The sequence below is a fragment of the Micropterus dolomieu genome, linkage group LG10, assembly GCF_021292245.1.
Source record: "Micropterus dolomieu isolate WLL.071019.BEF.003 ecotype Adirondacks linkage group LG10, ASM2129224v1, whole genome shotgun sequence".
In the NCBI taxonomy this organism is placed as follows: domain Eukaryota; kingdom Metazoa; phylum Chordata; class Actinopteri; order Centrarchiformes; family Centrarchidae; genus Micropterus; species Micropterus dolomieu.
This window is the reverse complement of record NC_060159.1, coordinates 17,981,681-17,994,096: the sequence shown is the minus strand read 5'-3', so window position 1 is coordinate 17,994,096 and position 12,416 is coordinate 17,981,681. Positions and strand designations below refer to the sequence as shown.

The 12,416-nt window shown below is 38.0% G+C and overlaps 1 protein-coding gene across 1 annotated transcript in view; it reads right to left on the bottom strand.

Annotated features, from left to right (window-relative positions):
• apobb.1 (apolipoprotein Bb, tandem duplicate 1) overlaps positions 1 to 6,188 on the bottom strand; it is a 20,159-nt gene extending 13,971 nt beyond the window's left edge. The window contains exons 1-19 of the mRNA XM_046060648.1: positions 6,134 to 6,188; positions 5,344 to 5,376; positions 5,113 to 5,225; positions 4,882 to 5,027; positions 4,626 to 4,773; positions 4,356 to 4,508; positions 3,894 to 4,018; positions 3,707 to 3,792; positions 3,169 to 3,613; positions 2,930 to 3,044; positions 2,701 to 2,847; positions 2,407 to 2,618; positions 2,064 to 2,259; positions 1,792 to 1,971; positions 1,480 to 1,680; positions 1,197 to 1,364; positions 889 to 1,094; positions 449 to 631; positions 234 to 364 (exon numbers count right to left, since the gene is read on the bottom strand). Of these exons, the coding sequence (XP_045916604.1) occupies positions 234 to 364; positions 449 to 631; positions 889 to 1,094; positions 1,197 to 1,364; positions 1,480 to 1,680; positions 1,792 to 1,971; positions 2,064 to 2,259; positions 2,407 to 2,618; positions 2,701 to 2,847; positions 2,930 to 3,044; positions 3,169 to 3,613; positions 3,707 to 3,792; positions 3,894 to 4,018; positions 4,356 to 4,508; positions 4,626 to 4,773; positions 4,882 to 5,027; positions 5,113 to 5,225; positions 5,344 to 5,376; positions 6,134 to 6,188 (3,043 nt within the window). The remainder of the gene's footprint in view (positions 1 to 233; positions 365 to 448; positions 632 to 888; positions 1,095 to 1,196; positions 1,365 to 1,479; positions 1,681 to 1,791; positions 1,972 to 2,063; positions 2,260 to 2,406; positions 2,619 to 2,700; positions 2,848 to 2,929; positions 3,045 to 3,168; positions 3,614 to 3,706; positions 3,793 to 3,893; positions 4,019 to 4,355; positions 4,509 to 4,625; positions 4,774 to 4,881; positions 5,028 to 5,112; positions 5,226 to 5,343; positions 5,377 to 6,133) is intronic.
• Positions 6,189 to 12,416: the final 6,228 nt, after the last annotated feature.

Sequence of the window (12,416 nt, the reverse complement as noted above, 5' to 3'; positions counted from 1 at the left end):
CTTAGTGTTTCCATCAACAACACCCAGCCTGACTCCAGCCTCCACATCGTAGTCAGGGATCTGGATGTCAGCTGTGATGACATTCTTCCTTCTGTTATATTTCATGATTGCTCTGGCTTCAGTGGGATCTGCACCTATTGTTGACCAACCAACAGAATAATATTACACACTTAAGTGTTTTCCTAAATCGAGCTGGTAATACATTAGAAAGATTTTTCAATTCTGTACCTTACCTTCAGCCCTTAGAATGACCTTCACAGAGTCAACCTTCTGCCGGCCTTCTTCTCCCTCCCCGAGGAGCTCGTAGGCAACAGTGGCTGTGTACTCAGTGACTTCACCAGTGGGATGAAGCTCCACAGCAAATCTATTTAGATAATTCAAATTAATTAGCCAATATTCATAGGTAATTTATTTTAATTTAAATGGTGATTCAAAGAGTCTTGCTCACTTGCTGTCTCCAGTGAAGGGGAAGTAGGGGGTCGTCTCTTGAGAGAAAGCATCAATGTACTGCAGATCAGTACAGTATTTCATTCCAGCAAAGAAGGGAGTGCACTCACTAAAGTCAACCTTGTCCATCACCATAGGGGGAATGGTCTTCACCTCTAATCCAGTCACTGCCACCAGGGTGTTTCTAAATTTTCAGTGTAGCAAAGTTCAAATATAACAACGGCTGTTTTAGTTTTGATATAGAAAAGTTGCAGGCCGTGAGTACACAAAGAAAATGTTGAACATAAGCTACAAACACATGTATCTTTAACTGAAATAGTGAAACAACACTGTCCCCTTTATATTTCAGGTTTGCGGGGTTAGCAATTGCATTACAACTCTTGCACTTGCAATTAGAGTGGAAAGAATTGTATAATATCTGAAAGTTGTATTTGGACATACGTCATTTTGATGAGCTTTGTTGGACTCGGTGGAGCAGGGATGGTCAGCTTTAGATTGTCACGTCCCACGGAGATCTTGGCACTGAGCCCACTCTCGTGAAAAATGCTGGTGTGCATCTCTAATCCAGAGTTGACATATTCAGGGATGTGGGAGCCAACCTGAGTTACAAACTCAATTCCAGCAGAGGGCATGAAGGTGACGTCACTCTGTGAAAACAAAATACACATAGGTGACTTCTGTGTAATAGAAAATCATACAGTTAGCTTGTTGTAAAACACACTTTTTCAAAGAGTTTTAAATATAATTACCATGTCAGGAGCAATCTTAAGTCCACCCTTGATGCCAGGGGTGAAAGTACCAGACAGTGCAATCCTCAGAGGCACACCAGTGACAGTAGGCAGGAAGAATTCATTGTCCATGAAGATGTAGTGGGCAAAGATTGTGTTGTCATCCTTGGTCATCAGTGCCTTCATTAGCTGTGGCAAATAAAAATACACATAGGACATTTAAATCATAAACAAGGACTTTCTAAATTAATGCATTGTTTCATTGTCAGCTTTTCTTCTAAAAAAATACGAATAACTTCCTTACATCAGTTGGGAACATCTTGAACATGCTGTCAATCATCATGACAGCAGAGTAGGCCATCTCTGTGATTTCATTGGTCTTCAGATATCCCAACTCATTTCCCAAAAGTCTCAGGTAAACCATTGCCTCGGGAGACTCTGTCTTAATTTCCCTCACAAGTTTGTTGAAGTTGCGTCCGATGTCCCTCATCAGGTTCTGGGAGGCCTGAATAACAACAACATGCACACTCTGTAAAAGATGTTATCCTTTTGGAAGGATTGATCATTATGTTGGTTTTAGTCAAATTAATGGGTACAAAGAGAGTGGTCTGAGTACCTGTCTCTTCATTCTGTCCTTCTTCAGAGCAGGCAGCATGTTCTGCAGGATCTCAGTGACTCTGAGTGGCATGTTGTCAGACACAAAGTAAATTGTCTTCAGGGCAGTGTCGGGGAAGAAGCCATTCTCTCCAAACAGGGCATCAACAGTTGGCTCAAATCCTTTTCCCTCCATACCAATCTGTAAAGGTAACAAAGTTTTCACAGTCACAACTTATCTTAATGAAAAATCGTCTCAAAGCACAGTTTAGATTAACAGCTCAAAATATTTACCTCCATCATGTCAATGTCATAGCCAAATGCCTTCAGTGTCATTTCAAGCATGACCTCCTTTGGCAGGTAGCTGGTACCCTCAAAGATCATGTTGCCCTCCACAGATCCGATCTTGTAGTTGCGAGAAAACTTGGTTGGGTCCATGATGGGCCCGATCTCATTACCCTGCAGGGCATCACGGATCTTCTGTCTCAGTCTGCAGGAAGAAAATGCAAAAATGCAAAAAAGTGTAAAAATACAGTTAAACACCTGATGGTGATCAAATTGCCGCACCTACTAACCATGTAGTGAAACAACAGATTTGAAAAATATAAATATAAAGCTGCAACTGATTTTCACTTACTGTTGGGTCTCTGAGTCAGTTGAAGACAAAATGTTGGTAATGTGGGAGATCACAAAACTCTTGACTTGTTGGTCCTGCTCATTGGGCAAGGCATTAGCCAGCTGTGCCAGTTCAGTGGGCTGGGGGTCCTTCATAAGTACCAGATATGCAGCAATACGCTTTTGCATGGGACTGGCATTGTCCAAAAGCACCTGCATGAGAACCTCTCTGGCCTGTGATCAAACAAGATCAATAAAATGAGCACATTGTAGAAATTCAGATAACCTGTGAAACTCATTACACAATTTGACTTGCCTCGTCTGGGACGGGAGTCAACCTGTACACTTGAATGGCAGCCTCCTGCACAGCCTGGGAAGCTGCAGGTTGGTTCACACACTGGATCACAGCGGCTCTGAGTGCAGGACTAGCAGGTCCCACAGCTGAAGCCATGTTTCCAATAACCTAGAATCAAAGCACACATTAATATTCTGCTTATTGATGTTGCCAGTCATTTAAATGTTGATCTATACAAACGGTTACCCACTCTCAGCGTCATGAAGGTTTTGTCACTGTCATCAGAACAGTCACCCAACTGGGCAGCCATGAACTCAGCAACAGAGTGAATCTCTGGGATCAGTTTTCCTTCAGCTTTGTAATACCTGTTGAAGATTTTTTTTAAATGGAAATTTAGAATTCAAAGCCTTATTTTACACAAATAGAGGAAAAGCTTCTGCTGAAATGGGATTCAGATATTTAGAATAAAGTGTGGTGGACTTCACTCACCTTTTGACAACATTGCTCAGGGCATACATGATGGGCTTGCTGTGTTTGTATTTGGCCATCTCAAGCATGTCATTGATCAGGAGGGCAGAAGGATTGGATATGAGTCCCATAGCAAAAACACTGGCATCAACTTCGAGGGAGGAGCTGTCAAAGGTCCTGAGGATCTGCATGATGGCGCTGCTGCACTCAGGAGTTCCGCACTGGACCAGAACCTGGTAGGTCAGGACACGGGACATTGCAAGAGCCTCAGGAATGGCGGGACTCAGGGTCTCAGCCTTCATTCCACGGACCATGGTGACGAGCTTGTGGAAGAGGTGGGCCCTCCTCTCACCCTCAGTCTCAGGCAGAGTGGCCAGTTCATTCAGGAGGTTTAGACCTGCATCTTTGTCCTGGACAGCATTCTTGTCCTCGACAGCCTCCATGTGAAGACCCTTGACAATGTCACCTATGAAACACAAGTAAATCAATGGGATGAGTTAATACTACATTTAGTGACAATTTTGAAACCATCAATTAAAAATGAAAACAAAGGGCTTACTGCGTTCAAAGACTCTTTCATTGTGAGGAGAAACCTGAACCAGAGTCACTTCTTGCTTTCCAACATTTGTAACTCCATATTCTCCACTGTAGGATGAAAATGCATCATTATAAGTTCTGTAGAGCTTTTGCACATGAGTATGTGCACTTAGAGCATTTCACAGATTCTAGTATAAGGTTTGACTCACTTGTGAGAGAAGGGAATGAGGATGTGTTTCTCAGTGCAGGACCCAGAGGTCATGTGTTTCTTCTCATTGTCGAACTTGTAGTTGCAGCTCTGTGAGCTTCTGACCAGCTGGGCAAGAGGGTAGTGCTGAAAATAGAAAATCAGCAATATTGTTAATGTAGTGGATTCATTGAAATTAGTTAAAAGTTAGCCTGCACTTGTCAGATACCGCTTGTCATTCAAATATAGTTTGTAGTGAAGTTTCACACTTTTTGTTGGATTGGAAGAAACATTGAGTTTCTTTAGGTGGTGCCTTATTTTATCTTTGTTGCTATTAAAGCTCAGCTTATGTTATCTATTTTCTATTTTTCCCCTCATTTACAAAAATTACTCACAAATGTGGGTAATGTAAAAGCTGTCATGAGGTAGCTATTTTTTTAATCATGTTCATGTTCTCACTGACATTGAGGTTTGGATATCTTACCATGCCAGATATAAGTGCCAGTGGGCTGTTGTGATCTCTGATTGGGACAAATTTGTCACATCTGGACAGATCCCTGTTGAGGCTGATGTCAGTTGCAATATCCTCTCTAGCATTGACGGTGTAATAGGTCTTGCACTTGCCGTGGATAGTGGGCTGAAATGGATGGGGAAAAAATCATATGTGCTACAGGCAGATTTTTTTCAAACTGTAAATATCAGCATGGTACTAAAATATACAGATTTTTTAAACTTTCTTGGTTAATCAATGTACCATGTTCTTATTCTTGTCTTCTTCCAGCAGAGGCACGGCCAGGGCAGAGATGATACCCCTCTTGATGTTCAGAATGGTTGTTGTCTCACCATCCTCAGGGTACAGTTTCACATCGTACACACCCTCAACCACAACCTTCAGAGGATATCTTAAAGAAAGTGTATGTCATTTGAATTTTCAGTGCAAAATCTAAGAAAGACAAAAAAAGAAAAAGAACACAATCTTTCCCATCAGGGATTTTCATGAATTAACATACTTCTCCATTTCAGTAGCAAAGGCATCATAGCTGGGTGCAGGACCGAACACAGGGTTGCCATCTGCGTCCATGTCGACCACCTCACTCAGGCTACAGCCTGTGGTTCGGACGATGAAACTACAAGTCTGTGGTACTTCAATTTCAACCTGTGAGAGAAGATACATGTTTTATCTAACTATCTGAAAAGATGGAAAGAGAAAAACAAATGATTTTGAAGGATCTTTCTCAGACCTTGCAAGAGGCCTTGGGTCCGTTCTTGAGCTGTGAGGCTCCATTGATGGCATTCAAAGATTCAGCTTCATATTGGTATTCATACTTGTGTAATGTTTTGTACCTTTTGGCCACTAGAAGAGAAAATCAATGTTAAGAAGAGATTTTGTATGTAAAAGCGATCTATTTACTCCTGTAAAAGTATTGTAAATGTCTAGACTGGATATCAACAAAGTAGTCTGGTTAACTTACGCAGGCAGGTGGGCTGATCTTCATCTTGGGCAACTGTTTAGAAAAAAAAAGTCAGATTTTGTACTCTAATGCAAAAGAAAACAATCAGATTGACTGTTAAATAAAATAAAATATAGCATAGCTACACTAAACCACTTTTGCAATATCAGATGTGATATTTTACTACTAATACTTTTATAACTTTGGAAAAAGAATACAATACAATTTATGAAATATTTGATTAAATAATTTGCAGCAAAACAGTGGATGATCATCATTACTGTAATCCTACTACTTTTGGCAGTTTTTCAAATTAAATAACACAAGTACAATTACTGAAATTAAAATGAGCTTGTTATAAATTACTTTTGTCTTCATAACAGACACACGCAGCCTATTCTCTGGATTTTCCAGGTTATGATCTAACATCACCCTACTCTACGGCGGCACGATGAATACGTGAATCAATCAGTCTGATAATAGGTACAATGATGGATCTAATTTGACAGTGTCTTATCCCACAGTGTGCGACAGCAACCCAAAACACTAACAAAATTAAAGCATTTCCCTAGTAATGAATTACTTTTATATGCAGTAATTGGTAAAATAGATATAGAAAAACTTTTGAGAGCAGTCACTAGTAACTTTATTTATGTATTTATTTATTTATTTTCAGAAACTTACAACACATGTGCAAAACTGAAAAAAAAATCTGTAGGGACTATGTCAAACAACTCCCAAGAACAAACAAAGAACCCCTATTAGCAAGTTAAAATACGTACAATTAAAAGAAAACCTTCTAAGTACTCACAAGCCAAGGCAGATGTACTGAGGAGCAGCAAAAGACAGAGCTTTGAGTCCCCCATGATGGGTTCGTTGAAGCTCTTTCCCTTGGAGTCGGCGAGTACTCAGGCGAGACTGATGTCTCAGCTTCAGCTCGGGACTTTTATACCCTCAGCTGGGCTCTGTCAGAGGATTGGGAGGCACAGACAGCGCTTTGAATGGTCAAAGTCCACCCCACCCTCTTGTGTGGAGGGACAAAGGCAAAAGGTTTAAAATGGTAGTCTTGGCTCAAAGCACAGGCTCACAAAACTGATCAATTCTGTTAAATCTTCAATATGTCTTCTATTTTTTTTTTTACTTCATTAAAGATGCAATTTCTGGATATTTAAATGCACGTAGGACATTTGATTGACTAAAGCATATTAAAGGTTAGACTATACGATACTGGTGGTTTTTAGCACACTTGACATATACATGAAATGCCATTTTGTGTTTGTTTCTTAAATAAGCCACTTCTTATTATATAATAATTAATGCATTTATTATTTATTATCTTATATTATTTATTAATATAATTAATTAATTATTTTAATATATTATTTACTGTGATTTACTGTTATTCCTTGCAAGGATTCATATAACAAAGACTTAGACTATGGGAGTTCGTCTTGACTTAAAATCTTTGTAAAACATTTCACAGTTCACTGGATGCATAGTTAAAACTAGTGGGATAATATAATGACAAAATGTAGGTCCCATGGTTTCAAAAGTCAGTAACCAGATATTGATATTCTTGAACTTCTGATGTAAAAATGCAAAGTCAATCAACAAGGTTAACCAACTAATAGCTCGAGTGTGAATTAGGTCACACATAGACAGTCATTAGTGAGCACAGAGTGATCAAGGCGTGCTCCAAACACAAAGTCCCTTTAGATGAAGAGATGATAAACATATCAGCTGCTTTATTCGTTGATGATATTGACCCCCCCCCAAAAAACAATACCCTAATGTAGCATTAGGTGATGTAAATATTAGATCTCACAGTGTTGGCTATTCATTTAAAATAATTAATTAATTAGTTAATTGAAAAGTACATTTAGTAAACCCACAACTACACACATTAAATGGGAATGTGTCTAATCTGTAATAAAGTTAAAATAGTTTTATTGTAATTGTAAGTATATTACCTTGTGATAGAGTTGGACGCTGTTCTGCTTCCACTGCCACGAGCCAAAATGAAAACAGTAAAAACATTTGCAAAACAACAAAATGGGTTAGATGATGGACTTTGATCTACAAAGATTCAAAGGTTCATGCCGAGTTTGATTTGCTGTTTAAACTGGGACTGCAGTCTAGTTTGCAGCAAGGACAGCCTGTTTATTTATAAATGGAAGTCTATGTTTTCTGAATATTTTTCATTACTATGCAAAGTTTGAGAAAACATGAAATATTTTTGTCTTTTGTACATCGATCATATAACTACATCTGAATGTTGTAATGGTCTGTTGCAATAAATCCCCATCAGCACCTCTTAAACATTTGTCAGATACTGACAGTGTTTGCACTGACAGACATGTACACAGATAGAGTCCAAAGGGAGCTTGATTCCCTGAACATTTTGTTGTTTCATTCACATTTTAGACTGATACTTTAGCTGATGCTTGAATCCATCTTTTTTTTCATATATTATGGGCTAAATGTAGATGTTTTTAGATTATCATCTGGTTGCTGCTGTTTACATTCACCCCAGATGCAAATTCAAAAAATGCACTGGGCAATGTTCGGGGTGTATACGTGTATGTATATATGTATATAAATAACTGTATATATTGTTTTTTATTTTATTTTATATGTTATCATATTTTAATATAGGCCTACACTTAATTATATGTTGTGCGTGTAGCATGAAGGAACTACAAATTTCGTTTCATTATGCAGCCTTGTGCTGTATAATGACTAATAAACAACCTTGTACCTTGTACCTTTTTGTATGCTGTAAAAAATCTATTCTTTAAAATATTTTATTCAAAAGGGAGTTGAATTAAACTGCCACTTGAAAGACTGTAGCGCTATTGACGGATTTTCAGTAATATTCTGAGTGAATAATTAATACAGTATGATAAGTTGTTTCTAGATGCAGGTGTTACCCATGTCTCCCCTTAGTTTAAATTTGTCAAAGTCATTTTAACTTGCTGTTGATCTTAAAAGGGGACTAGCAAATGTTATCTTTTATGGTACAGCGATGTAGCAAATGTAGCAAACCATTATTTGTTCTTGATTTTGCTAATCTGGTTTGTGTTTTTTCACTGGGGATCTTATAAATAGCTATGCTGTTGAGTTTCCTCGTCTTTTTTGAAAAACACAATAAGATGAAGATGAAGGAGGAGACGTCAGAGAAGAAGAAGATGGTGAAGAAACACAACATGCACATACACATAATCCTGCTACTGCTGTCCACCTGATGAGGCCTGTGAGAGTGATCATAAACTCTTTGACCCACATCACAGGAGACAGACATGTGAAGTTGCCCAGCGGAGCAGTGGTAGCTACTCTTGCCTAATCGATCGTTGGGCATAAAGGTCAACTGTTTGATCCACTCAGAACAATGATTCTACTTTGTAAGTACTGTTCAACTTTATTATTTCTTGTTAGAAGTAGTGTGAATAGAACAACCCAGTGGTGCATGCTCAAGCTGCATGATAACATTTGAAGGAGGCACAGCAGTGCACATGTCATCAACTGTATGCTTTGCTATGTATAATGGTGGTTATCTGTAGACTTCTTGATCACATCCCAACCATTCAGGATGGATTGTTGTGCTGAGTAGTTCACCAAATGTGCCAACATTGTCATCACATAAGCTTTGAGTGATGCTACTTTAAACAAGATTGTCGAAATGATTAAATCGGGCAAAGATCACACATTGGCAGCTCGTTATTGCAAGCCTTAAAATGTTGAAGCCCTTCAAATCACAATTCGAATAAAAAATTTAATTTAAAAAAAAATCATGTCTAGACAATAAGAGAATAACCTAAGGTGTAAGGTTATTCTGTGGATAATTTATTAAATAAAATTTCAGAATTATAACTAGAAAAAATGATGATGTGAACATTTCTTCTTTCTCTGTAAGGATTACCTGTGGAGTACCACAAGGCTGTATTTTGGGCACTATTTTATTCTGTTTAAATATTCCATAATTGGGATCTGTTTTTTATAAAACATAACATGTCCTGCAAATGATACACTAATGTGTCTTCTTTGAAACAGAGGGTTGCCTGAGGATGTTAAATGCTGGATGGCAAAAACAATATTCCAGTATTTAAAATAGAGGTCTCTTAAGACTCCATCTTTGGTCTAACTAATGTCCTTGGGCCTCTATCCTTCATCCATCATTTCTGATTCTACCCTAAATTTGATTTTTAAAAAAAGAGGGTAAAAAGTTAAATTCTATTGTTATTTTGTCTCTTTTAGGTCTGGTGCAACATTAAAATCTATTTTCATGATTAGTGACTTGCAGACTGTTTTACATTCATTTTTTATTGTAACAAAGTGTCACCATGGGCCAAGAAAGTTTCAACAAAAAAAATGCTGTCCTCTTTCCTCCTCTTGCTTCTCCTGATGCACATTTCATAGTTTCCTCATCATTTGTTACAGAATATATTTGTAAGCATCCCCTCATTAAAAAGTTTTTCATTTGCTGGACAGTATCCCATACTGTTTTCCTATAAATGTTTGGCAAAGTCTTTTAGAAGAGGCCCATTGTACTGACATGAGTCTTAAGAGTGCATTATGCTATTGCAACAACTTTTAGGGGACAAATGCGCATACAAACTCCTAGTGATCACATCAACTCTAAGCGATTGTGCTAAATTTGGTGGCATTTCAATTATAGGAGATGCTGCGTCAACATGATAGATTATATGGCTGTAACTCAGTGTTCATGAGTTTGCCTCACCTCAAATCGTGCACAACTCATTGTTGTACAAAGAAATAATATATAAACCATAAAAGATGTATGTATCCTATAAAAAAATATTTGCAATGGCAATTTTGTTTAAATAGCACATAAACGCAATGTAGGCTACTTTACATTGAAAGTATATTAAAAAATTAGATAATGTGCTTAATATGCTAAACATGCAGTCCTGTATTTTTTACTCAGAAAATATAGATTATAGATGTCTATAGCACAGAAAATGCATCAACACTGTTAATTGCATAATACAGTGTGCAATACATTCTTCTACAGTTTACTGATCAGTCAATCTGGTTAAGCAACCATTGGCTGAAAGTCCAGACACAATGAAGTCATGCACAGGGTTTCACTGTGTCATAAACCACTATGTTCCCTCGACATCAGAAATGTTCTTAAGCTTTATCTGAAACTGACAGATAACACTTTAGACCAAACCTGATAAAAACTTCACTGATATAACCATTACATGAAGACAGATAAAAGTTTATCACGTACCGCACAGCATAGAGAAAACGTGTATATGCATGCATATATACATGCATCAAGGATTCACATGTGGAAAAATCATTAAATTTGTATAAAGATCCCCATAAAGATAAATGTCACTATGTTCAAATGTTAAGAGAGACTCAGAACAAGTCAGAGAAATTATGCTATAATATCTTATTCTTTTTAAAATGACATTCAACCAAACAGGTTGTCACATTTTTGTCTAAAATATTGAGAAAATTAACTTATGCTGGACAGTAATTTATGTCATTGTTTTGTCATTGAGTCTGTACAACAAAGATATACTCAAAATCACAATCACATGAAATGAAAGCAAAAATGTTGTCTATAAATCATGAGGAAATATATACTGTATATATGTTTGGTGTCATTGTCTACCCAGAGTAAAGAATGGCCTATATGGTCACCAAAACTGATAGTATCTTCCAAGTATGATTGTGCAGAGCGAAGCTCTGTTCTGCCTTGATAGCAAACAGTTTTTGCACGTGAGACATTATCACTGAAAAGATTTGCGCTGATGTCTTCTCAGAGATGTACTGCATCAATACTGATTGAATTGCTTATAGCATGCAAACATAAATGTTGCGATTTCAAACACGGAGTTCAGTGAATTAATTATGTTTTATTTCCTTTGACTCGTATTTCAGAAGCTTTCAGAAGTTTAGAAAGGTTGCTTGCAATCGAAGAACATGCCTATGTAGGCATACATACACAAATTATATTAACCACCTTCCTAGCTGAAAGTCCTTTTCCTATCACCTCTACTGAGTCCTTGCAAGCTGAACACAGTATTACTATAGTATTCTGTACCTGTAGAGTACATCATATACACTTGGATCAGACACACATGTACACATTGTGATTGGATTTTGACTGGCAAAATTGTGTTGGATTCAAACTTTGTTCCTCCTCTGAATACCTCACTGACTGTATTCTGTTTGCTCATAGCTATGTAGGTATGAGCATTTCCTAAAAAGCATTTCTGATATGAGTGAATGAGTGGAATACATGTCAGGCAAATTTACAGGTGTAATTGTTTTGTTATGGTATGAAGTTTAAACGATAATCATGTTTACAAACAGACACACAAACACTAGCCTTGATACACAAAAGCTATAGCTTGATCAGGAAGTGTAATTCATCACTGCAACAAAATAAGTGAGACCACACAGAAATGGGGTACAGGTAAAATGTTTACTATGTTAGTCACTAGATGAAGGCGTCAAAGTCACCAAAGTACAATTCATGCTCCGGGGACCATATACACTCACCTAAAGGATTATTAGGAACACCATACTAATACTGTGTTTGACCCCCTTTCGCCTTCAGAACTGCCTTAATTCTACGTGGCATTGATTTAACAAGGTGCTGAAAGCATTCTTTAGAAATGTTGGCCCATATTGATAGGATAGCATCTTGCAGTTGATGGAGATTTGTGGGATGCACATCCAGGGCACGAAGCTCCCGTTCCACCACATCCCAAAGATGCTCTATTGGGTTGAGATCTGGGGACTGTGGGGGCCATTTTAGTGCAGTGAACTCATTGTCATGTTCAAGAAACCAATTTGAAATGATTGGAGCTTTGTGACATGGTGCATTATCCTGCTGGAAGTAGCCATCAGAGGATGGGTACATGGTGGCCATAAAGGGATGGACATGGTCAGAAACAATACTCAGGTAGGCCGTGGCATTTAAACGATGCCCAATTGGCACTAAGGGGCCTAAAGTGTGCCAAGAAAACATCCCCCACACCATTACACCACCACCACCAGCCTGCACAGTGGTAACAAGGCATGATGGATCCATGTTCTCATTCTGTTTACGC